The following is a 24385-nucleotide window of genomic DNA, read 5'->3' as shown; positions in this document are numbered from 1 at the left end:
GGGCCCCCCATCCCCGCGAGGCCGGGACTGGCACCACCCTGTGCCCCCCACAGTCCCCTCCCCGCCTGGGGGGCCGGGGCAGGGCCCGCCCGGTGCCCCCCGACTCTAAATCCACTAAAATCTCAACAACAACAACAAAAAAAAAAAAAAAAAAAAGGAATTTAATAATAATAAACCGTGTGCCCCCCCCCTCCCCACCCTCCCCCGGCAGCGCCCGCCGTGCCCCCTCCACCTGCACAGGCCTAAAAACCCCTCCAAACTTTTACAAAGGTTTTAAAACGTATTTATAGATATTTATAGATATTTATATATATATACTTTGCTTTCTTTTCTCTTTTAAATGACTCTGCTTCCTCGGCGTGCGGGGCTGGCCGGACCCCCCCCCTCACAGACAGCCGGGGCGGGGTGGGTTGGGGGGTGGCTCGGTGGTCGCGATCCCGTGGGTGCTGGTGCTGGTGGGGCCGGGGGCGTCCCCGAGGTCCCCGCGCCCCTGAAATGTGACACAACCAACGCGCTGGGCCCGGGGCTGCTGCGGGGGGATCCGCTCCGGCGGGGGCTGCCGAGGAGTCCGCCCCGGGGACGCGGGGGCTGCAGCCGGGCCGGGCCGGGCCGGGCGCGGGGGCTCCCCCCGGTACCGGCGGCTCTGTCCTGGTGCGCGCCGGGCGCGGTCACGGCGAGTGCGTGGCGGGGCTGCTGCGGTTGGAGCTGGGGGAAAGGCTGGGGCTGCAGCTGCCCGGGGGGGGGCCCAGGCTGCCCCCGCGGGGACCGCCCGCCTGCCCCCCCAGCGTGTCCATGCCCTCCGAGTTCTCCAGCATCTCCTGGATGAGCGGCGGCATCGAGCCCGGGATCTCCATCTTCAGCGTGATCACCCGCTCGGCGCCTGCGGGAGGGGCAGGGTCAGCGGGGGCTGCCACGAAGTGGCGCTCACAGAATTGGCAGCCTCAAAGTGGCACCCCCAAAAGGTACCCAAAAAAAAACCCCCAAAAAGGCACTCCCAAAATGGCACACTAAAACTGGCACTCCTCCCAAATGGGTGCTCAAAAACTGGCACCCAAAAAATGGCACGCCCAAAACAGCAGCCTGAAAGTGGCACCCTCAAATGGTACCCATAAAACCCCAAAATGGGACACTAAAACTGTCACCCCCAAATGGTACCCAAAAAACCCCCAAAATGGCACACTAAAACTGACATTTCTCCCAAATGGGTGCTCAAAAACTGGCGCCCAAAAAATGGCACGCCCAAAACAGCAATGGTGCCCAAAAAGCCCTCAAAAAGCAGCCCAAAAGTGGCACCCCCAAATGGTACCCAAAAAAACCCCAAAATGGCACCACCAAAACTGGCACCCCCTCAAATAGGTGCTCAAAAACTGGCACCCAAAAAAATAGTACCACCAAAACAGCAGCCTGAAAGTGGCAGCCCCAAATGGTACCCAAAAACCCCCCAAAATGGGACTGTAAAACTGGCATCCCCAAATGGTACGCAAAAAGACCCCTACATGGAACACTAAAATTGGCACCCCCTCAAATGGGTGCCCAAAAACTGGCACTCAAAAAATGGCACACCCAAAACAGCAGCCTAAAAGTGGCACCCCCAAATGGTACACAAAAAAAACCCCAAAATGGGACACTAAAACTGGCACTCCCCCCAAATGGGTGCCCAAAAACTGGCACCCAAAAAAATGGAACCACCAAAACAGCAGCCTGAAACTGGCACCCACAAATGGTACCCAAAAAACCCTGAAATGGCACCACCAAAACTGGCACCCCTCCCAAATGGGTGCTCAAAAACTGGCACCCAAAAAAATGGAACCACCAAAACAGCAGCCTGAAAGTGCCACCCTCAAATGGTACACAAAAAACCCCCAAAATGGCACACTAAAACTGACACTCCTCCTAAATGGGTGCTCAAAAACTGGCACTCAAAAAATGGCACACCCAAAACAGCAGCCTGAAAGTGGCACCCCCAAATGGTGCCCGAAAATCCCTCAAAATGGCACCCCCAAAACTGGCACCCTTCCCCCAAATGGGTGCCCAAAAACTGGCACCCAAAAAAACAGCACCCTGAAAGTGCTGAAAGTGGCACCCTCAAATGGTACACAAAAAAACCCCAAAATGGCACTACCAAAATGGCACACTAAAACTGGCAGCCCCACCAAATTGGCACTCAAAAACTGGCACCCAAAAAAATGGCACCACCAAAACAGCAGCCTGAAAGTGGCACCCTCAAATGGTCCCCAAAAAAACCCAAAATGGCACACTGAAACTGGCACTTCCCCACCAAATGGGTGCTCAAAAACTGGCACCCAAAAAATGGCACGCCCAAAACAGCAGCCTGAAAGTGGCACCCTCAAATGGTACCCAAAAAAACCCCAAAATGGCATCCCCAAAATGGCATCCCCAAAAGGCACCCAAAGAAGACCCAAATGGCACCATCAAAATGGCATATTAAAACTGGCACCCCTAAATGGTACACAAAAAAAACCAAAATGGCACCACAAAAACTGGCACACTAAAAAATGGCACACTGAAACTGGCACCCCCCTAAATGGGCGCCCAAAAACTGGCACCCAGAAAATGGCACGCCATTTTTGGTGCTGCCAAAACAGCACCCTGCAAGTGGCATCCTCAAACAGTACCCCAAAAAACCCCAAAATGGCACCCCCCAAAAGGCACCCAAAAAAACCCAAATGGCACCACCAAAATGGCATCCAAAAAGTGACAGTGCCAAAACAGCACCCTCGAACTGACACCCCCAGCTTTGCTTCTCTCTGGGCACTGAGGACAAGGGACATGGTCACATCTCCAGCATCCCTGGAGGATGCAGTGCTGGGTGTGTCCTTCATCCCCTCTGGAGGATGCTGAGTGACCCAGACCCCCCCATTGTCCCCTCATGCTCCCTCAGGACCCAAAGCCACGGGAGCCTCACCCTTGGCGCTGATGCTGCGCAGGTCTGTGATCTTCATGAGCATCTTGGGGAACATGTGGGGCTTGTTGGGCCTCCTCTTCCTCACGTAGATCTTCAGCGCCTCCAGCAGTGGCTCCTGCAGCTTGTCCACCTTGTCAGGCTGCTCCAGGTCCTGGCGGTCTGCGGAGGGGGCACACACAGTGGTTGAGGGGAACAGCACATCCTGTGGGTTCCCATCTCCCACCGCTTGGGCTTCATTGGGGCTCTCCTTGCTCAGCCATTGTGGGGAGCACGACCAGGCTGAACCAGGGGCCCGCAGGCACTGGGCAGGCACCCATCCCTGCGCCCACCTCCGCAGATGAGGCAGATGGCACTGAGCAGCCCCGTCTCGGCGTCGTCCATCTCCAGCGGCAGCAGCTGGTTGGCGAAGGCGAACACCAGGTCGGTGAGGGGCCCGAAGCCCGCGTTGTGCATCTGCGTGCGGTTCAGCGTCAGCCCGTCCGAGAAGGTCATGGTGTCCTGCTCCGGCGTGTAGCGCGTGCAGATCCGCAGGATCTGGGGTGGGGACAGGGCGGGGAGCTCAGCCTGGGCTGTCCCTGTCCCCATCCCTGTCCCCGTGTGTCAGAACTCAGCGCATCCCTCTGGGTGTCCAGAATTGCCAGGACCCCGCCGGGGGGCTCAGAGACGCTGGCACACAGCCCAAAACACCTGGGGATTTGATTGTGACCCCTGGAGCAAGCTGCCAGCTTTGTGTGAGGACCTGAAAGTCACAGAGGTTTGAATGGTGTAATAATAAAATTATCACAGGGTGGGAATGTAGATTTTGGGATTTTTGGTATGGGGGTTATGGGGACAAGATGGAGGAATTTGGGTGTGTCCAGCCTTTCTCCTTCTTCTTGTTCTCCATTTTCTGCAGTGATGTTGGCACTTTGGGATTGGTTTAGAGTAGAAGTGCACTGTCTAACACAGGTGATAGGTATTGGGAATTAAGTGTAGATATGTTGTACGTGGTTTGTGGTGTAGAGGGGCGGTCAGAGTGCCTGTGGCTGCCCTGCTGAGCAGACCTCGGCTGGGCAGAAAGAAAATTTTATAGATAAGAATTGATAAACAACCTCAAGACTGAAAAGTGAAGAGTCCAGACTCGTTCTTCAGTTGCACAGGCCGAAGCAGAGACATGCTGCACATCTCGGGGCAGCAATTAACAACAGCAATTAACAACCCGAGACCCCTGCTCACCAGGATGTCGAGGCAGGCGGCTTTGAGGAGGGTGATCTGGTCGGCGATGGTGAGCGTGGTGAAGCCGGGGAGCTGCTTGGCAAACTCCACCGTCTTGATGATGCACTTGGTGGACAACTCGCTGAACTTGTCCCACAGGTCGATGTCCAGGGACACGCGCTGCTCCGAGCTGTTGTTCTGTGGTGGGAGAAGGGGGATGAGGGCACAGAGGGGGTGCCACCATCCCCAGCCCCCCAGGACCCCCCAGCCCCCGTGCCACTCACCGTAGTGTATTTGCCGAGCTGGCAGAGCGCGGGGAAGGTCTCCTGGTGGGCTTTGCGCACCTTCTCGATGAGCTCCTCCACCTCAGGTGTGATGATGTAGCTCTCCGAGCACTCCGGCTTGGGCACGTCCTTCTTCTTCTTGTTCCGGTCATTGCGGACGGCTGCAGGAACGGCAGGGTCACTGTCACCTGGCCCTGGTGCCACCCAGCCCCTGCCCCACCCTGCTCTGCCCCTCAGGGCACCAGCAATGGGCTCAGCTGTAGTGACAACCTCCATCAGCCCCACAACCCCCAAGTCATCAGTTAGACCCTGAACCCTTGGGGAGACCACACTCCTTGCCAAGGGGACAGTGCTCTGCAAAGCCAACACATCAGAGAGGGACCCCGGGGACAGAGAATGGCAGCTGAGCCACCACGCTGGGTGAAGGGCACAGGAGGGACCCTGGGGGTGGCAGCTGGGAAGGGGGCAGCAGCTGGGAGGAGCCCCAGCCCTGCAGGGATCAGTCTCTGTGAGCTGAGAGGGCCAGGACCCCTCTTAGGTGCAGGGTGAGCCCCTGGGATGCTGAACCCCCCTGGCAGTTCCTGCTCCTCCCAGGGGTCCCAGTCCCCCAGGGGTTGGCAGATGGGGCAGGACTCAGCTGTGCTCAGCAGCCCTATCCCCCCGGGCACCCACAGAGGGGGCACAGCCGGGCACCATGACAACTGCCAGCGGAGCAGGGAGGCCTCCTCAGCGTCATTTATCTCTGACATTATCAATCACGTGTTGCCTGGGCAACTGCCAGGCTGTGACACAATCCCGGGGGGTCCCCATCCCCCTTGAGCCTTGCTGGGGGCTGCTGGGATGGCCCATCACACCCAGAACCCCCTGATGAGGACACCACGCACGGTGTCCCTTCATCCCTGCCCTTCATCCCCTCCCTTCATCCCCACTCACACTCCTTGGACATCCCGACTTCGAAGCACTTCTGGAGCCGGCAGTACTGGCACCGGTTGCGTGTCACCTTGTTGATGATGCAGTTCTTGTCCCGGTGGCACGTGTACACCATGTTCTTCTGGATGCTGCGGCGGAAGAAGCCCTGGGGACCCCGCACGGCCCCGTCAGCGCCCGCCACGAGCACCCCGAGCACCCCGGGGAGCCCTGGTGGCACTGGGGACAGGTGGCAGCGCTCACCTTGCAGCCCTCACAGGCGCTGACCCCATAGTGGTACCCCGAGGACTTGTCCTGGCACACGAAGCAGGGCTTGTAGATGCGGGGCAGGGGCGGGGGCGAGGGCGGGCTGGGCACGATCTCCTCCGAGCTGGTGCTCTGCGTCTCCACGGCTGTGGGGAAGGGGAAACGCTCAAAACACGGAGCCCCCAAAGCAGGGAGCCCCCCATGCTGCCCCCCCAGCTCTGGGGGTCTCGGCAGCCCCAGCCCAGCCCTGCCCAGCCCGGCCCTGGCGCCAGGTCGAGCGGGGCCAGCGGGGAGAGGACGCGTGCTGGGAAGATGCAACGTGACATTTCCAGGTCACAGAGACGATGTGGAATTCAGGCAGACAAAAAAAAAAGGGAAAAAAAAAAAAAAAAAAAAAAAACCAAAGAAAAGAAAAGAAAAGGGCCGGGATCCCAGGAGCCCCCAGCCCAGGCAGCGCTGCCAGTGGATGAGGGGATGGAGGGTGCAGGGCCGGCCTGGGGGGACAGTGCCACACACTCACTCACACGTGTGGGCACATGAACAGTGTGACTCTGCACACACAGGGTGACCCCCACAGCCCCAGGGTCACCCAGCACCCCCAGGCAAAGCATGGCCCCCCAGGAGGACACAGGCATGGGCACAGTGGCACCCCGAGGTCCCCCAATGGAGGACATCCCCAAGGGCAGTGCCACCTTTGTCCCCGTAACAAGCAGACCCTGGCCCTGAAAGCACACAGGCAGTACACCCCTGCACCCCAAAACTTCATGGAACATGCCTGTTTTTCCCCTTCTGCACCCCAAAACCTGCAGGGATGTGCCTCTTGCACCCCAGAAGCACCCCCATCCCCTGCGGGATGTGCCCAAGTCCCCCAGTCCCCCAGGTCAAGCCTTGGCCCTGTTCGGACAGGGAGGGGTTCAGCGCAGGTGGGGTGCACCCCTGGAGCTGGGGGGGCTCAGCACATTTGGGGTGCACCCCTGGCATGGAGGGGGGGCTCAGCACGGCCAGGGTGCACCCCTGGAGCTGGGGAAGGCTCGGCACAGTTGGGGTGCAGCCCCGGCGCAGGGCACAGCCAGGCAGGGGTTAAGCGCTCCCCGGCTGCTCCGGGATGTTTGCGAATGTTTTTCTGCAGCCGAGCCAAGCGAACCAGTCAAACAGGATATTAAAGGCCAGGCCCGGCGGGGGAGCCTGGGCCCCCCCCCTGCCCCGCCGGCCCCTGCACCCCAAAAAGGGCCCCAGGGCCGCCGGAGCCCCCCCCGGGGCCCGGGAGCCGCGGGGAGCCACGGATGGGGACAGCCAGACCCGAGAATGGGCCCCAAAGGAGTGGGGGGCTTGGGGATGAGGGGTGGGGGTCCCGAGGCCGGCAGTGCCACGGGATGGGGCCAGGGAGGGCACAACAGGACAAAGGCAGCCCTGACGCTTGTCCCGCTTGTCCCCAGGCAACAACGGGGACGGGGAAAGTGCGGGGTGTGACAGGAGCGTGTGGGGCAGGGTGGGGAGTACCTGGGGTGGGATGGGAGTGTGTGGGGTGGGATATGGGTGTGTGGGGTGGGATATGAGTGTGTGGGCTGGGATGTGAATGTATGGGGTGGGATACAAGTGTGTGGGGTGGGAAATGAGTGTGTGGGGTGGGATATGAGTGTGTGGGGTGGGGTGTGCATGTATGGGGTGGGATATGAGTGTGTGGGGTGGGATATGAGAGTGTGGAGCACCGAGGGAGTGTGCAAGGCAGGAAATGAGCGTGCAAGGCGGGACACAAGCACGTGTGGGGGGCTGGGAGGTGCAGGGTGGGACTCAGGGCTGCGAGGTGGGACGTGGGTGTGCGGGGTGGGATCGCGGGGTGCGGGTGGGACACGGGCGCGGGGGCGAGCGCCGGGCAGAGCTCCCGGGCTGAATAAATCACCGCTGCCACTCGAGGGAGCGGAGCCATTAAAGTGACTGAGAGAACGTCGTCTATAATTTATCGCCTCTTTTATATAATTTAAGAACTTCCTCGTGGAGAGCTGCACTCACAAAACGCGGATTTGACAAGATTTTGACGTGCTGGATGCGGAGCGGGGGAGGGGACCCGGTTCCCTCCGCGTCCCTGCGCTGCCAGAGCCGCGCCAGCACCCCGGGAATCCCCTGCCACCGCTGTCACCACCGCGGAGGGGACACGGACACAGCCAGCTGCCCAGGACCCCCTATGGCAGCATCAGGGCTGGGGGGGCACAGAGCAGCACCCAAAGGCGCTGAGCGGGGCAGGATGGGCGCCAGGCTGGGGTGCAGCGGGGACACGGCGCACCCCAATGCCCGGGCTCAGCCCGCAGCAGGGAGGACCCCGCTGTCCCCCCCGGCCGAGGCAGCGCAGCCCGGCTCCAGCTGCAGACCAGATGCTGCGGCTCCGCCAGATCCCGGGCGAGCGCAGCCGCCCCCGCCCGCGGCCCCGCCGGCTGCTTCCTGCCCGCGCCGGGGGACCCCGGGGCACCCCGACACCCGCACCCCCGCCCTGGCGTGGGAAAGCGCCCGCGGGGACACCGCGTGTGCCAGGGCCCGGGGGGACACCGGCTCCGCACCGCCACCACCCCGCCGGGCTCCGGGACACAGCGGAGCGGAGAGGATGAGGATGGGGGAGCCCACCTGGGGGTCACACAGGGGGTCCCCTGCAGGGCCGTGCCAAGGGGGTCACAGCCCCCCACACAGGAGGGTGTAGGCCCACCCAGGGCTTCCCTGCGGATGAGAATCCCACGTGCCCCGAATTCCTGCGCCTCTGCAGGAGAAGCGGGAGGAAGGGAAGAGGGTGCCGGGAGCCCAGGGCCGTGGGGTGCCCGCTCCTGCTCACGGCCACAGGCCACGGGCACCGCCTGCTCCCCACGGGCCCCCTGTCCAGGACCCGGGTCTGCCCCTGCCAGCACCAGGGTCTGGCGTCCCCAAACCCCGACACACCCACAGCGTTCACAAGGCCATGTGAGGCCACCCCGTGCCTGGCAGGGGGGTGCCACGCACAATCCAACCCCACGTACCCCTCTGACACCCCACAGCACGCCAAAACACCCAACAGCTCACGGCTCCACAGGGCAGGGGGCTCCCACTGTCTCGGGGGGCTCCTACAAGATCTCCCACCAGCCACAGGAGCTGCCTCGTGCCTCTGTTTCCCCATGGGGGTGTGGGTGGGCTCCCCGTGCCCCCCAGAGCAGCTCTGGCTCTCATGCCAACACAACACGCCCCGCCGGGCAGGGCAGTGCCACGCTGGGCCAGCTGCCAGCACCGCGGGGCCAGCGGGCACAGCCGCAGCTGGCTCTGAGGAAACTGAGGCACGGCACGGCACGGCTGAGCCCTGCCCGGGCTGGCACCCCCGGGCTGGGGAGACACGGGCACCGTGAGTGACGTCGGGAGCGGGGCACGGAGCCAGGGAGCGCCGCCAGCTCCGGCCGCCCACACGCTCGCCAGGTCACGGTCACCGTGACCAGAGCCCCGAGGTGCCCCAGGCAGGGCAGGGACACAGGGCCAGCAGCGCTGCGACCCACAGGGAGCCCCCGCAGGGCTGGGGGGCACAGAGAAGGGACAATATCCCCCAGCGACCCCGCTCGGGATAGAGCCAGGGGGGGCAGCGCTAAGGGTGGCACTGGAGCTGGGGACCCCCGTGCCCACCTCGGGGGCAGCCCCCACTCGTGGCAGAGGCAGCGGGAGCCCTCGCGTGTCCCCAGCGCAGACAAAGGCCCCGCGGCCGCGCTCGGTGCCAGCGCAAAGGTCGAGCGGCCCCGAGACAATGAGGGGAGCGACACCGAGGGTCCGCGGCCGCCTTGGCACAGCGGGCACCCCGCATGGGCCTCCGCCAGGGATCCCCGCCGCCCTTAGCGGGGTGAAAGTCCCGCGGAACCCGGCAGGACCTTCCCCGGGCCGCTGTGGTGCCCCTGGGTGCCAGGACACCACAGCCGGGACAGGAGACTCCTGCAGCCCCCCCAAACCTCACTCGCCCCCACGCCGTGGGCACAAACCGGAGCAGGGCTCCACATCCCCGAGGGGAGCAGCTCCAGGCTGGGGGCGCTCGGACCGCGCTGCCCGTGCCCCCCGCTGCCCATCGCGGTGCCCTCATGCCCTCCGTGCTCCCCTGCCCAGGGCACCGGGCCGTGACCCCTCCAGGGACACGAGGAAGGGTCCCGCCAGCGGGAACAGCACTGGCCCGGCCCCACATCCACCCCCTGCCCAGGGGGACCCCCCGACCCGCGGCAGGGTGGGGGCCCAGGCTGGGGCTCCCCGCGCCTGGGCAGCAGCGGCGGCTCCGTCTGTAGTTAATTGGATTTTCCCGGAGCCTTTATCAGGAGAGAGCGAAATTCCCGGCGGAGCCCGGACCCCGCTGCGGGAAGGGGGGGCGAGAGGCGACCCCCCCCGTCCCCCCCTTTCACTGAGCTCAGCCCCGATTGCCCCCGAAATAGGGCAGGGGGTGTTTAAAGAGCCGGAGGTTCTGCGCATGGAGCGGGTGGGGAGGAGGCTGAGGGGGCTGAGCCCCCCGCACTCCTCCAGGACCCGCACTCAGCTCAGCCCCCCGCCCACGGCCCCCGCACCCCGCACCATCCCCGCAGCCCCCCCCGCGTTCCGGGGCCGCTCTCCCCGGCCCGATGCGGCGGGCGGGGGGCCCCGTCCGCCCCCGGTGCGCAGGTACCTACAGCGGCCGGAGCTGCTCCACGGCGGGGGCCGGCGGGGGGGGCAGCCCCGGGGGCCCGGCCCGTAGAAATCCATGCGGAGGAAGGGGCCGGGGGGCAGCCCCGCCACCGCCGCGCCCTCGTACATGGCCCCGGGGCGGCGGGGGCGGCTCCCCCGGCCGGGGCGGCCCCGGGCGGTCACTGCCCCCCCCCGCGCCCCCGGGGCGCCCCGCGCCGCGCTGCCATCGCCCCGCGGAGCGGCCCCGCCGCTCGCTCCGCGCCCGAGCGGCGGGAGGAGGAGGAGGAGGAGAAGGAGGAGGAGGAGGAGGAAGAGGAGGAGGAGGAGGCGGGGGGAGGGGAGGAAGGCGCAGCCCCGCCGGCTCTGCAGCTTCGCCAGCCCCGGTCCCTCCCGGCACCCGCCGCCTCCCCGCGCTTAACCCGCTCCGCGCCGCGGGGCCGCACCGGAGGGGACACGAGACACCGGGCAGGGACACGGGGCATGGACACTGGGCACGGACACGGACACCGGGCACGGGACACGGACACGCGGGGGGGGCACGGACATGCGGGGGACGGGCACGGACACGCAGGAGAGAAATGGACACGCCGTGGGGGGGGGGGGGGGGGGGGGCACGGACATAGGACACGGACAAGAGACACCGAGAGGGACACAGACATGCAGGGGGGTAACAGACATGGTGGTGACACGGACACGCAGGGGGACACGGCGGAGAAATGGGCACACGGGGACACGCAGGGGAACACGGCCACGCAGAGGGACGCGGACACGCGGGGGCAGTGCCAGACACGAACGAAATGGGGAGGCGCTCAAGGCGGGGCTGGGGGACCTGGGGGTTGCCCGGAGCAGATGACGGGGCCCGGGGGTCCCGGGGGGGTCCCGGGGGCTGCCCGGCGGCCGCAGCTCATTTGCCTAATGGGATGCGGGTGAACTGCGGATGAACCCGCGGGAAGGGCTCACCTCGGCCTGACCCTCGGGGGTTGGGGGGGTGGCTCTGTGTACATGCATGTGCACGTGTGTTCATGCATGTTCCCAGCGCATCACGCGTGTCTGCATCCCCGCTGCAGCGGGGCCATGCTGTGTGCTCCTGCTGCACAGACACATGGGGAGGTGTGAGTGCCTGCACAGGGCTGCCTGTGTGTGCACACGTGTGTGCATTCATCCTGCACACACATACATACACACACATGTGTGTGACACCATGTCCCACCGAGCACGTGAACACACGAGTGTGTGCACAGCCCACTGTATCCATCTGTGTGTGCATGCACACGCGTGTGTGCTGGCGTGTCACCCTGCAGGGCACAGAACCCTGTGCCACCACCCCCCTCCACACAAGGCCCTGCTGAAGCTGACACCACAAACCCGGGGAGCCCGAGCGGTGACAGCGGGGACGGTCACACGTCAAGGACAGGCCCTGGGGGTGCCACTTCCCTCTGCAGCGGTGATCTGCCTGCACAGCGGGCACACCCACGCTGCCCCGGCCCCAGCTGCCCAGCCCAGGCTGCCCTGGGGGGAGAGGAGCCCCAGTGAGCCCCCAGCTGGGCCCTGCCATGGGCAGCAGGAGCACAGGCTGGGAGGATGCGGGCACTGCCTCACACATCTGCGTGTCTGTGTGTGTGTGTGTGGCTGTGTGTGTGTGGCTCTGTGACTCTGTGTGCGTGTGCATGTGACTGTCCTGTGTGCATGTGTGGCTGTACGTATGTGGCTGTGCACATATGTGACCGTACATGTGTTGCTGTACGTATTTGGCTGTACGTGTGTGGTGTCCCTGTGTGTGTTGCTGTATGTGTTTGGCCGACCCTGTGTGTGTGACTGTGCACATGTATGGCTGTACACGTGTGGTTGTACATGTGTGGCTGTCTGTGTGTGTGGCTATACGTGTGTGGCTGTACATGTATGACTGTCCCTGTGTGTGTGGCTGTGCACATGTATGACTGTTCCTGTGTGGCTGTACGTGTCTGGCTGTACACATGTGTTGCTGTCTGCATGTGTGTGGCTATACGTGTGTGGCTGTTCCATGTATGACTGTCCCTGTGTGGCTGTCCCTGTGTGTATGGCTGTACATGTGTGGCTGTTCCATGTGTGTGGTTGTGCACATGTGTCCGTGTGTTCCATGTGTGTGACTGTCCCTGTGTGTGTGGCTGTGCACATGTATGACTGTCCCTGTGTGGCTGTACTGGCTGTACATGTCTGGCTGTACACATGTGTTGCTGTCTGCGTGTGTGTGGCTGTACGTGTGTGGCTGTACGTGTGTGGCTGTTCCATGTATGACTGTCCCTGTGTGGCTGTACATGTGTGGCTGTTCCATGTGTGGCTGTTCCATGTGTGTGCGACTGTACATGTGTGGCTGTTCCATGTGTGGCTGTACGTGTGTGTGTCTGTGCACGTGTGTCCGTGTGTGTGACTGTCCATGTGTGGCTGTTCCATGTGTGGCTGTTCCATGTGTGTGTCTGTGCACGCATGTCCGTGTGTCCGTGTGTGTGGCTGTCCCCGTGTGTGTGACTGTACATGTGTGGCTGTTCCATGTGTGGCTGTACATGTGTGGCTGTTCCATGTGTGTGTCTGTGCACGCGTGTCCGTGTGTCCGTGTGTTCGTGCGGGGCTGTGCAGCGCAGCAGCAGCGCCTGTTTAAATAATAATGGCAAGTCGGGGCTTTGCTTAGCCAGCAGGTTTCGAACAAAAGCCCAGCGCTGCTCCAACTTCCTGCAGCGAACATGACAAATGTCTGCTCTGACTCATTTACCAGCGCTGGAAAGAATGTTCCTGCGATGGAGGGGACGGAGGGGACGGCGCAGGGGACGCGGGCGGTGGCACCCGTGCCAGAGGCCGCCCCGACGGGCAGCACTTCCCATCCCGCATCGCTTCCTGCCCCGCTTTCCACATCCCTTCCCGGCCCGCATCCCCTCCCGTCCCGCGTCGGCGGCAACAGGAAGAAACAGAGATTATTAAAAAAAAAACCAAAAAAAAAACCAAACACAAAGCCTTAATTGCAGAGCCAAGAGAAGAGGAACTGGGCGAGGGGACACCCCGCACGTAAATCCCGCAGTGTGAGGGGGACAGGCACACCCCGCCCTGAGCCTGGGGACACGAAATCGGGGCCCGGCCCCGCATCCTGAGCGATGCTCCGGGGGGACAGAGCCGCCTCCAAAGGGCTGATGCAAACCCAACCCACCCTCCAGCCCATGGGGACCCCATGGAGAACCCCCCGAGCCAGAGGGGATGGCTTTGGGGTGGCAGGGTCACAGGGATGCCCGGAGCCCCCACAGGAACCCCCCCATCCCTTCCCCCACCGCCGCGCCGGCACCTCGGGGCCCCGCAGCCCCCCCCGGGCCCCGCAGCCCCCCTCTCGCCCGCCCACTTCAAAAGACCCCATTTATCCCCTTCAGCCGCTTTTGAGCCCGGCGAATTCCCGGCTGGAGCAGGCGGCTCCCCCCGGCCCCTGACAGTGATAGAGAACCTCCGCCTAATGGGCTTTCCCAGGCCGGGGGCCCAGCGCCTCATCAATCTTCCCCGGGCAGCGATGGGGGGGTCCCCAGCACCGCCGCACCCCGCGGGGCTCCCCCCGGCCACTGCCCTGAGCGGGGCCCCCCGGCCCCCCCCCGCCGCCCCCCGGCCTGCAGGGAGCACGTTTTGCTCATTAATTTTTAAAAATTAATTAATTACGGGGCGCTGCGGGGGAGCGGCTGCGGCGCGAGGAAACCGGAGCCAGCGGGTTGGGTGACAGAGCCAGCCCGGAGCGGGGCCCCTGTCCCGGCAGCGGGGCCGGGGGGCTGGGCTGGGGTCCCGGAATCAGCCAGGCCTGGGAATCAGGGCGAGGAGCCCCTCAGGGACCCCCCAGACACGACACGGGCCAGGGGAGGGGACCGCAGGGACAGGCGGGCGCCACAGAGCCCCCAGGGACGGGGATGAGGGCACAGGAATGACCCGGCGGTGCCATGCGTGCCAACATGGGGATACACACCTGGCACAGGGCACGCTGCTGTGTGTGTGTCAGCAACACACAGGCACTGAGGGCACTGATACACACAGGTGGCACACGTGTGTGTGCACACAGGGACAGAGGGCATTGACACACACACACGTGTGACACATGTGTGTGCACAGAGGGCACTGGCACACACACACACATGTGACACACACATGCACGCCCTATGCAGCCCCAGCTGTGCACACACAGGCACAGAGGGCATTGACACACACACGTGACACACACATGTGTGCACACAGAGGGCACTGGCACAGACACACACACACACGTGTGACACACACATGCACGCCCTGTGCAGCCCCAGCTGTGCACACACAGGCACAGAGGGCATTGACACACACACATGTGACACACATGTGTGTGCACACAGAGGGCACTGGCACAGACACACACACACGTGACACACGTGTGGATGCACACACAGGCCCAGAGGACACTGAGATACACACATACGTGACACACGTGCACACCCTGTACAGCCCCAGCCGTGCACAGACAGGTACAGAGGGCACTGACACACACCTGTGACACACATGTGTGTGCACACACAGTCACAGAGAGCACTGGCACACACATGCCCATGCATGACACGTGTGCACACCGTGCACAGCCCCAGGTATGAACCAGGCACAGAGGGCAGTGACACACACACATGTGCATGCACACACAGGCACAGGGGGCACTGATACACACACATGTGAGTGCACACAAGCACAGAGGGCACTGGCACACACACACACACACATGTGACACACATGTGCATGCACACACAGGCACAGGGGGCACTGACACACACACGGCCAGCCCGGGGCCCACACAGCTGCAGCACATCTGGAGAGGGCGGGACACATGGCGAGGAGGGGGCGGTGGCACCGGCGGGACACAGACACGGGCACCTCCTTGCGCCAGCAGTGGCACCACAGGACACCCCAAAACTGCAGCACCGACCCAAACAGGGCACCCAGCAGCGGTGTGGATGCTACAGGCGATGGGGGCAACACATGGCGCCCCCACCCCTCGCATCGCTCGGGCACCCAGCAGGGAAGGCCAAGGGGAAACTGAGGCACGATTCCCCACCTGCCTCAGGACAGCCGTGCCCGCGGCCCTGTCCTCAGTGTCAGGGAAGGGGGGGGACACGGGCGGCCCCCCCAGCCTGTTCCCACACGCCCGGAATGGCCCCAGAGCCAGCGCGGGGGAGTGGCCCCACCCGCCGACACCCAGTCGCTGAACTGGTCCCACTGGGTCCCACCGCCGCCGGGGCGGCTCCGGCGGGGACAGCACCCAGGGCCGGCCCTGCCCGGACCTGCACCGGCCCCCGGGGCCAAGGACGGGCCGGGGGGGCCCCGCCACACCCCGAGCCACGGGGTTCGCCCCGGCAGCGGGCGCCGCAGGGCACTCATGCTGCAGGGAGCACGCACGGGGTGAGAAGAGGTCCGGCAGCCGCAGCATGGCGTGCGGGGAAACTGAGGCACGCTGACGGGTGCTGGTGTGGGGGGATCCCGGGTGGGAGCCCACGTTCAGCGGCTCGCAGCTGCCGTCATGGCAGGCAGTGATTACCGAGGCTGTGATGGACGAGCCTGTCACGGGGAAATGGGATCGGGAGCAGCGGTGATGATGATTGTCTTCATCGCCATCATCACCTCCCCCATGGCAGCCCCACCGTGAACAGAGAGCCACCGTGGGGACACAGCACCCACAGGGTGGTCACAGTGAGGGACAGGAACGCCCTGCAGGCCATTCATAACCAGCCACTAACGAAGGTGGGCACAATTAATGGCACAACCCCACCAGCACCACGGACCGCTCCCTGCCTCAGTTTCCCCAACAGCAGCACTCACAGGGACACACAGAGAAAAGCACCACGGAGGCCTCAAAATCAGCTCCCCGCAGGTGTGGCTGGGAGCAGGGAGACCCTCCCTCACCAGTGCCACTGCTCCAGGGACACATGGATCCCATACTGGGGACAGAGCCTGGCCCAGAGGGGTCCCCACGGTGCCACCAGCCCCCCCAGGGCCCTGGTACTCACTGGCAGGTGACGGGGTGCTGTATCCACTGACGGGAAGCTGGTGCTGGATGCCAGCCAGGGTGCTGGGCGGTGAGAGCCCCCCCAGCATGTGCGGGAAGAAGAAGGCGTAGGGGGGCACGGGGTAGCCATTGAGGTGCCCCCCACCCGGCGTGGGGCAGGAGCTGCTGTTGCTGGCCATGCTGGGCTCTGTGCTGCGGGGGGCTCTCAGGGGTGGGGTCCTGGGGGCCAGCAGAGCATGGGGCCCGCGGGTGCCCTGCTGCCGGGCTCTCCTCACAGCTGGTGCTGCTCCTGTGGTGCTGCAAGGGAACAGAGAGGGGCATTAGCACAGGGGCCGCGACCCCTGACACCCCCACACCCACCCACCAGCACCACCGTGCCTCAGTTTCCCCAGGCACACATCCCCTCCCGGCCCCAGGAGGGCGCAGCCGGCCGGGCCCGGCGCTCGGTGCGGGATTAACGCCGATCCCCCGATTAACGACACCGGGACGGCGGCACCGGCAGGCGCAGCTCGCTAATCCCGGCTTAGCTGGCTGGGTGGGGGACGGGGGGACGGCGTGGGGACGGCCTGGGGACACTGTGGCCCCACAGGGCACCCCCTCCAGCCAAGGGCCGCACCGCGATCCCAAACCCGCTCTGCCATGCCAGGCATGGGGCACGCAGCAGAGCCTGGGGGCAGCAGCCCCTGCCCCAGCCTGGGGGGCTGCAGGGCAGCTGGGGACGGGCAGGGGGGGCACACGGGCACACCGGGGTCCCCTGAGGACAGCGGCTCTGCTCCGGGCTGGCTCTGCCGTCACGGCCACGCTCCCGCTCCGGCTGCGCTCCCCCATCCCTGCACGGATCCCGAGAGGGCTCAGGGACCCGGCCCCGTGGGGAGGGGGCTCAGCCCCCCCCAGGACCAGCACTGGGGGACTCTGCCGGCCTCAGGGCTGGGCTGTGCCCATCGTGACACCGCCCTGTGCCATGCGCCACGAGCCACGCCGTGTGCCCACCGGCACGGACCCCTGGCCCGGCCGGCCGGGGGGCGGTGGGAAGGGGGGCGCGGGGCTTTCACAATCCCGGGCTGGCTGTTTATTTAAGTGCTGGCGCGGGGCCCGGCGGGGGCTGTTTATTTGCCGAGAGTGCTGGCTCCCGGCCCCGCGGAGGCGGAAAAGGATCCAGAGGAACAAGGCTGGGCCGCCCGGCAAGGCGCTGGGGAGGGGCCGGGATGGGCATGGCCCTGCCCGCCCCCCCAGAACACAGCTGGGAGCACCCACTGCAGGCAGGACCCCCATTCTCCCAGCTCACCCCAGCACGCACCGACCCGGTGGGAAGCACCCATGGGCACACCCATGGTGCTGCTACCCTGGGGTGGGCACCCATCAGTGCCTGGGTGAAGGTCACAGCCCCCCCAGCACCCCAGTGAGTGTGGGATTCCCACAGGCATTGCCAGGGCACGGTGCCGGGCGCCAGCTCAGCATCGTCCTGGGCACAGCCCTGGCCTGGGCTCCACACATGGCCCTGCAGGGAGCCTGGCCTGGCTGTGGGGCACTGCCCATGCCCCCCCCGGCCAGGCCGTGGCCCCCGAGCTGTGCTGGCCGGGGGGAGGCAGGGGAGGGAGGCGCGGGAAGAACTGTTTATGTTTGCCGGTGCCAAGTGCTGGCCGGGCACCGCGCCAGCCGTGCCGGGGCCCAATTACTCAACCCAGCTCAGGCCCCCCCACACGCTGCTGGCCAGCCAGGGACAGAGCCAGGCCAACACCACTGGCCTGGTCACCCCAGCGACCCCCCTTCCCAGGGCTCCACACCATCACAAGTGGCCAGGAGGGTCTGGGCATCGTGGCCAGCCTTGGTGCCATGGGTGCTGGTGGGCAGGAGGAGCTGCTGCCCAGAGGAGCTCCCCTGGGACCATGTTCTGCCACAGCTGCTCCCCAACTGGGGGATCGTGGGCTCCCCAAATGGGGGTCCTGGCTGTCCCAAAGGGGGATCCTGGCTGTTCTGACCAAGCTGCATCCCCAGAGCCCCCCCGGGTGAGCAGTGTGGGGCCAGGGGCCGTGCAGCCCCCTCGGCAGGGCCCGTGCTCTCCCGCCCCAACGCCTTTTCCTCCAGTCCCCGCAGGAGCTGGACGAGGCCCGGAGCTTCCTGGAATCCAGCGCCTCGTTCCAGCCCCGTGGAAAACGTTGCTGCGGGGCCCGGGCCAAATGCAGCCACGAGGAACCTCCCACCCAGGCCGGGGTGGCCCCCGGGAGCGGACGGACAGACGCACGGAGACGCAGATCAGACCGTTCCCAGGGCCAGCAGCAGTGGGGCTGGTGGGGGACATAATTTGGGGGGCCATGGCTGGGGATGAGGGGACACAGCTGGGGTGGGACACAGCTGCTCAAGCCACCATCCCGCTGTGACCCCAAAGAGAGCACAAAGCCCTTTGCAAAAACGTGTGCACACCCTGACAGGACAGGCAGCACTGGCACAGTCCCACAAGAGACCCCTCCCAAAAAGGCAGCCCCCCATTGTGACCCCCCAAGGTGGGTTCAGCACCCACATCCACATCCAGCATCGAACACAGAGCACCCCACAACACCCCTTCCCCAGTGCCCACCCCAGCCCACCCTGACACTCCCCCCAGCACCCCCGGAGCAGGCAGCACCCAAAACAGCCCCAAACCCAGCTGTGCTTCCTGTCGGGGCACACGGTGATGGCAGCAGCAGCGCCCGGATGTGACACGCCGTGAGCGGGGGCACCGCCCTGGCACCCCCGGCAGCGGGGGGCAGCGGGCCCGGGGGCGCTGGGGGGCGTTTGGGGGTGCCTGGGCAGAGGGCAGCGACCCAGCCCTTCCTGTCACGCCGGCGGGCACCGCGCTCCCGGCCGCAGCTTCCCCTTGCCACTCTCGATTCCCAGGCGGACAGGTTTCAGTTCGGTCCCGGCCCAGCCGTCACAGCCTGTCACCCCAGACTCCGTCACCCTGCTCCCCTGCCACCCCAGAGTCTGTCACCCCACTGAGGTACCGCCCCACTGCCTGCTGACCCCTCTGCCCTGCCACCCCAGCCCCTTGTCCCCACTGTCCCTCAGGCTTCACCACCGCAGCATCCGCGCTCCCCAAACCCGGCAGCGGCCGCCGTGTGCGTCCCCCACCCTGCCCAGAACGGGCCGTGGGGACCCTCCCCGTGCCAGGCTGTCCCCGCGGTGTGTGGGCACAGCGGGGTTGCCGTGCAGAGGCACGGGGGCACAGGATGGCAGCCTCCGGGCAGGGCAGGAAGCGCCTGCGGAGCCGCTGCGGTTGCAGCCTGCGGTTTCCTCGCTGGCAGCAGAGCCAGCCCGGGGTGGCCTCGCACGCGAGGCCAAGGGCCCGGCTGCCCCCATTGCCCCCCGCCACCTCCGGCCCCTCCCCGGGCAAGCCAGCGGGGTTTGCAGGTTGTGCAGGCGTGGTGAGGTGCCCCCCTGACGGGGCTGCTGACAGAGACCCTCTGCCGTATCCCCAAAGCTCTCCTCGGTGAGTCACCGTCACGTTTCTCACGTCCCCGGGCAGGCGTGAATCATGCCCAGCCTGCGGCACGGCCGGAGCCAGCGGCACACACTCGGCCAGCGAGTGCCGGGCTTGAGGCTGCTGGGAACAGCAATCTGAGGATGCTGAGAGCAGTGCACACCCCAGGACCTACATTCTCCTCCTGAGGGCCAGCAGCCGACCCAAGGGTGTGCTCAGCCCCACTGCAGATCCCTGGGCAGCCCTGGTGTTCCAGCAACCCAACACCTACTGCAAGATACAGCGAGCCACCACGGCTCCCCCAGTACAGACACAGCGCCAGGGACACCTCACTGTCCATGCTGGCCTCCCCAACCCATGGAGGCACATGGGCACCCTAGGGAGTCACCGCTGGCCCTGCAGTGTGGGTCCTCACCCCTGCACCCCACATCTCGCTGCTGCCAGGAGCCACAAACTGAAATTCCACCTGTTGCGGCCAGGCCGACTCCGGTTACGCCGGGAACGCCGCTCCGGTTACACCTCCCGCACCCAGCACCAGACACGCCATTCTTCTGTGGGAACAGGTGCCCCAGCCCCCGCCACGGCCCCTGGCATGGCCACAGCTGTGCCACAGCACCAGCGGCACCGCTCCGGCCTGGCCGCACCGTGGGTGCCCTGAGAGGAGCAGGCCAGTCCCAAAGGTGCAGTGGTGGCATGATCCACCAGCCCCTCACACTGTGGGGACAGCACCCTGGGGACACACACACACACCCAGCCCTGCCTGCCCTGGGATATCCCCAGGTACAGCCCAACCACCATCCTGCATCCCAACCCTCAGGATGAAAGCAGGAACCCACAGGCCCAGGGTTCACCATCCCAGAGCACCCTATCCCAAGGGTCGCAGAGTGCCCCATCCCTGGGGCCTGCAGTGCCCCATCCCTGGAGCGCCCCATCCCTGGGGCCTGCAGTCCCCCATCCCTGGGGTGTCCCAGAGCACCCCATCCCTGGGCTCCCCGAATGCCCCATCCCTGGGCTCCCCAAAGCACCCCATCCCAGGGCTCCCTGAGCGCCCCATCCCTGGGGTCCCAGGGTGCCCCATCCCGGGGCTCCCCAAAGCACCCTGTCCCAGGGCTCCCTGAGCGCCCCATCTCAGGGGGGATGCACCCCATTCCAGGGCTCCCCGAGTGCCCCATCCCTGGGGTACCCAAAGGACCCCATCCCTGGGCCTGGAGTGCCCCATCCCAGGGCTCCCCAAGCGCCCCATCTTGGGGGGGATGCATCCCATCCCAGGGCTCCCCGAGCGCCCCATCCCCGTTCCCCAGGGGCTCCCCAGGGGGATGGTGCCCCAGCAGCCACTCGCGGCACTCCCGGTTGTTTTTAGCCGAGGCTGCGGCGGCAGCCGGCGCCCTGGGAATGGCGTGCCGGGAACAGCGCGGCCCCAGACAGCCCTCGCTGGCTCGGCGACAGCCGGCAGACAAGTGCAGCTGGCACGGGGCCGCTCGGGACACGGCGCGGGGGGACCCGGCGGGCAGGCGGCGGCGCGACACCCCCGGACACCGGGGTTTGGTGGCATCGTGCCCCCAAGCCTGGGCAGGCTCCCGGGAGCGGAGCCCTGATGTACCTGGCGGGGACAAACCGTGACCCACCGAGCCGTGCCCGGGCTGGCTGCGGGCGGGCAGGCGGCCGTGCGCCGCTGCCACGTCCCCTCGCCATGTCCCTTGTCGCTGCCCGGCTCAGCGGGGACAGCGGAGGGGACAGCGGAGGCCACGGCGGGCGCACGAGGCCCCTCGCCGGGCCCTGCCACGAGCCACCCCCCGCTAAGCCGCCTCCAGCCGCAGGGAGATTAACCCATTTTCCGTAATCAGCACATGTGTCACCGCAGATATGATCGCACACCCCCCCCTCCACGCTCGCTGTGCCCCCCCCGAGCCGGGGCTGGCGCTGCCAGGGGTGCCCCACGGCATGGGGCACCTTGAGGCTCCAGGCACGCACTGCGGGGCGCTCACAGCTCCCCTCCAGTCTTGAGGTGCTGCTGCAGCAGCGCCCCAAAAAGGGCTGGGGGACCCCAGAGCTCAGCCACACTCTTTGTGGCAGCACTGCCATCGGCGCTGGATGGTGCCAGGACAGCGGCTCAGGGCACGGCGGCGCAGGGCACGCGCGGCCAAATGTGGCACGTCGTCACACCAGAACCTCGTGGATATAAATAGATGCAGAGCGGCGGGATGGTGAATCCCAGCGCCGCAGGGCAGGCGGTGGCGGTGGCACAGCCGTCCCCAGGCTCTGTGGCCGCGACGCCGCTGCTGCCACAGGGACACGGAGGATGTATGAGGACAGCTGAGCGAAGCCAGGTGTCCCTGCGGGATGGAGCAGCCGCAGGCACCACCAGGCAGCTCCGGATGAGGCGCAGGGCAGTGCCCTGCCCCTGCCATCCCGCTGTTGGTGTCACCGTGTCACCGGGGGGGCTGCGAGCAATGGGCAAAGGGGACAGACACCCACCAGCACACCCACGGGCATCCCCGGTGCGAGCACCCCCGGAGCAGGCGCATCCTCCAGCAGCACCAAGGTCACCCCCAAGGGCAGGGTGGGGGCCCACGGGTGACATATGGCCCGGGAGCAGTGGCCGCGGGGCCGCTAAGCCACCGAGCCGTCACCCGCTAATCCCGGCAGGGGACGCGGCGGGCGCTGCACCCGCAGCCACCAAACCGGTGCCTGCCCGGTTCCCGGAGCGGGGGGACCCCCTTGGGGAACCCCCGGGTCCCCCCCAGCACCCGCCGCGCTGCGGGGCGGCCCCTGCCACCAACGGGGTCAAAGGTCAGAGGCACAGATTTGGGGGACAGACGCACAGATTTGGGGGACAGACGCACAGATTTGTCCCCGCACCGGTGCGCCCAAGCTTGGGGTGCTGCTCCCCGTTACCGGGGGGGTCCCCGCTCTATCGGGGTCGAACACCCGGGGGGCTGCACCCCCAAGCCTCCACCCCGCCCGGAGCCCCGCCGCCCCCAGCCCGGCCCCGGGCAGCTGCTGCGGGCGGGAGGGAGGCAGCAGCCGCCGGTCCCTTCCCCGGCCCCGCCGCCCCCCGCCCGGCTCCCCCGGGCCCCCCCGCCCGCCGCCGCCCTGTCAGCCGCGCAGAGCGATGGCTTCCTCCGCCCGCCGGCCAGGAAACGGCGCAGACGCCGCTCCCGCCCCCCGGCCCCCGGCGCCCCCCGCGCTCCCGGCCCCGCTCCCCCGCCGGGCCCCGGCCCCGCCGCACCCCGAAAAGGGGAAGCGGCCCCGGCCCCCCCCGCCGCGGCGAGGTGGGGGCGATGTGGCTGCACCGGCGGCCCGGGGGAGCCCGGTAATCCCGGGCTGGTGTCCCCAGCACCGCGCTCTGTGGCGGCCGGCCGGTCCCCGGTGGGGTGCAGAGGCTCCCCGGAGCCCGCTCCGGGGTGGGGGGGCAGCGCTGCCGCCCGGGAGCGCCCGGGCTGTCGGTACCGGGAGAGGGAACTCCGGCAGCCCCGAGCCCAGCGTAGGAGGCAGAGGTCGAAGCCGCGATCCCGAAGCCTCTGCGACTCCGGTGCTCCCGGCAGCCGCAGCCCGGAGGAGTCCCTCCCCCGCTGCGGGAACCCCGGGATCACCCGTTACCGGAGGGGGTTCCCCAGAGGCGGTACCGGAGCCGCACCAAGACCCTCCTTCCCAACCCCGCTCCCACGGGCACATCCAGAGCCCCCTCATTACCTGCTCGCGGAGACTCCAACACCGAAATCCTTAAACCCGGGGAGTTCCCGGTGGCGGCTGCATGGCGGCGGCACCGGGAAGGAGCGGGGGGGAAGGGGGGGGGGGGGGTTCGCCCCGGCTTAGAGGGGTGAGGGAGGGGTGGGGTGGGGGCTCCCGGGGGGGTTCACCGAGCGGCGGCCGCGGCCATTGCGAGTCATGTGCTCGCGGGGAAACTTTACCCGGGGCTGGGCCGGGCGGGGCGGCGGCGGCGGCGGCGGCGGCGGCGGCGGAGGGCGGGGGGGGAGCGGGAGGAGAACACGCCCCTCACAGTGGCCACGCCCCCGCCCCGCCCAGCCGACCAATGAGGTGCGGGAGGGGGCGGGGCGGAGGCGGGGCCAGCCGGGCTTTGTAACTCTTTGAAGTCTCCAGAAAGCGGAAGGGGAGAAAGTGGGTGCGCGCGCCGCGCCGGAGGGGGGGGCTCTTAAAGGGGCCGCGAACCGCAATTTCCATACTCCCCCCTCCTTACCCTTTCCCCCCCACACACTCATAGGAGGAGGTGCTTCAATCCCCCCCCTCAACCCGCTTCCCTCTTCCCGGACTCTGGGTATCCACCCCGGGTGGAGGATTGCGGCACCCACATGAGGGAAAACAGGGGGTGGGTTCTCCAGGGATGTAGGGGAGAAATGGGAACACACTGGGAGGAAGAGAGGAGAGGGATGGGGAGTCACTGAGCTGCCCCCCAGACTCAGAGGGGAAGGGGTGCGGGCACCTGTGGCACCCTGGGGATACACAGCGCCTGTAGCCAGAGGAATTCCCTGTTCTTTGTCCCCGGAGAGATGCTGATCCTAGGAAGGGGATGGCGATGGAGACATGGATATGGACCAGGCTGCCCAGCCACATTCGGGGGGCCCAGAAAGGGCTGCACCCACCAGCACAGCCCAGATCCTGCGGCACGAGGGCTGGGAGAGCAGTGGGGCAGGAGCTCCCCTGGGAAGACACACATGTGAGGAGTGTAGGCAGCCCCA

General features: G+C 66.2%; 1 protein-coding gene across 1 annotated transcript; it reads right to left on the bottom strand.

Annotated features, from left to right (window-relative positions):
* Nucleotides 1-218: 218 nt before the first annotated feature.
* RARA (retinoic acid receptor alpha) lies at nucleotides 219-23459 on the bottom strand. Its single transcript, XM_054281664.1, is given in 13 exon segments — nucleotides 219-530; nucleotides 532-629; nucleotides 632-669; nucleotides 672-749; nucleotides 752-880; nucleotides 2927-3085; nucleotides 3256-3460; nucleotides 4142-4318; nucleotides 4405-4565; nucleotides 5338-5479; nucleotides 5575-5723; nucleotides 16233-16528; nucleotides 23382-23459. Coding segments are annotated over 12 exon segments (1659 nt in total). The 5' UTR covers nucleotides 16411-16528; nucleotides 23382-23459; the 3' UTR covers nucleotides 219-385.
* Nucleotides 23460-24385: the final 926 nt, after the last annotated feature.

Source organism: Melozone crissalis, unplaced genomic scaffold, assembly GCF_028551555.1.
Source record: "Melozone crissalis strain CALT ecotype California unplaced genomic scaffold, PUWL_Pcris_2 ptg000032l_1, whole genome shotgun sequence".
Lineage (NCBI taxonomy): Eukaryota > Metazoa > Chordata > Aves > Passeriformes > Passerellidae > Melozone > Melozone crissalis.
Note: the sequence above shows the minus strand (reverse complement) of the source record. Positions and strands in the feature narration are given on the sequence as shown.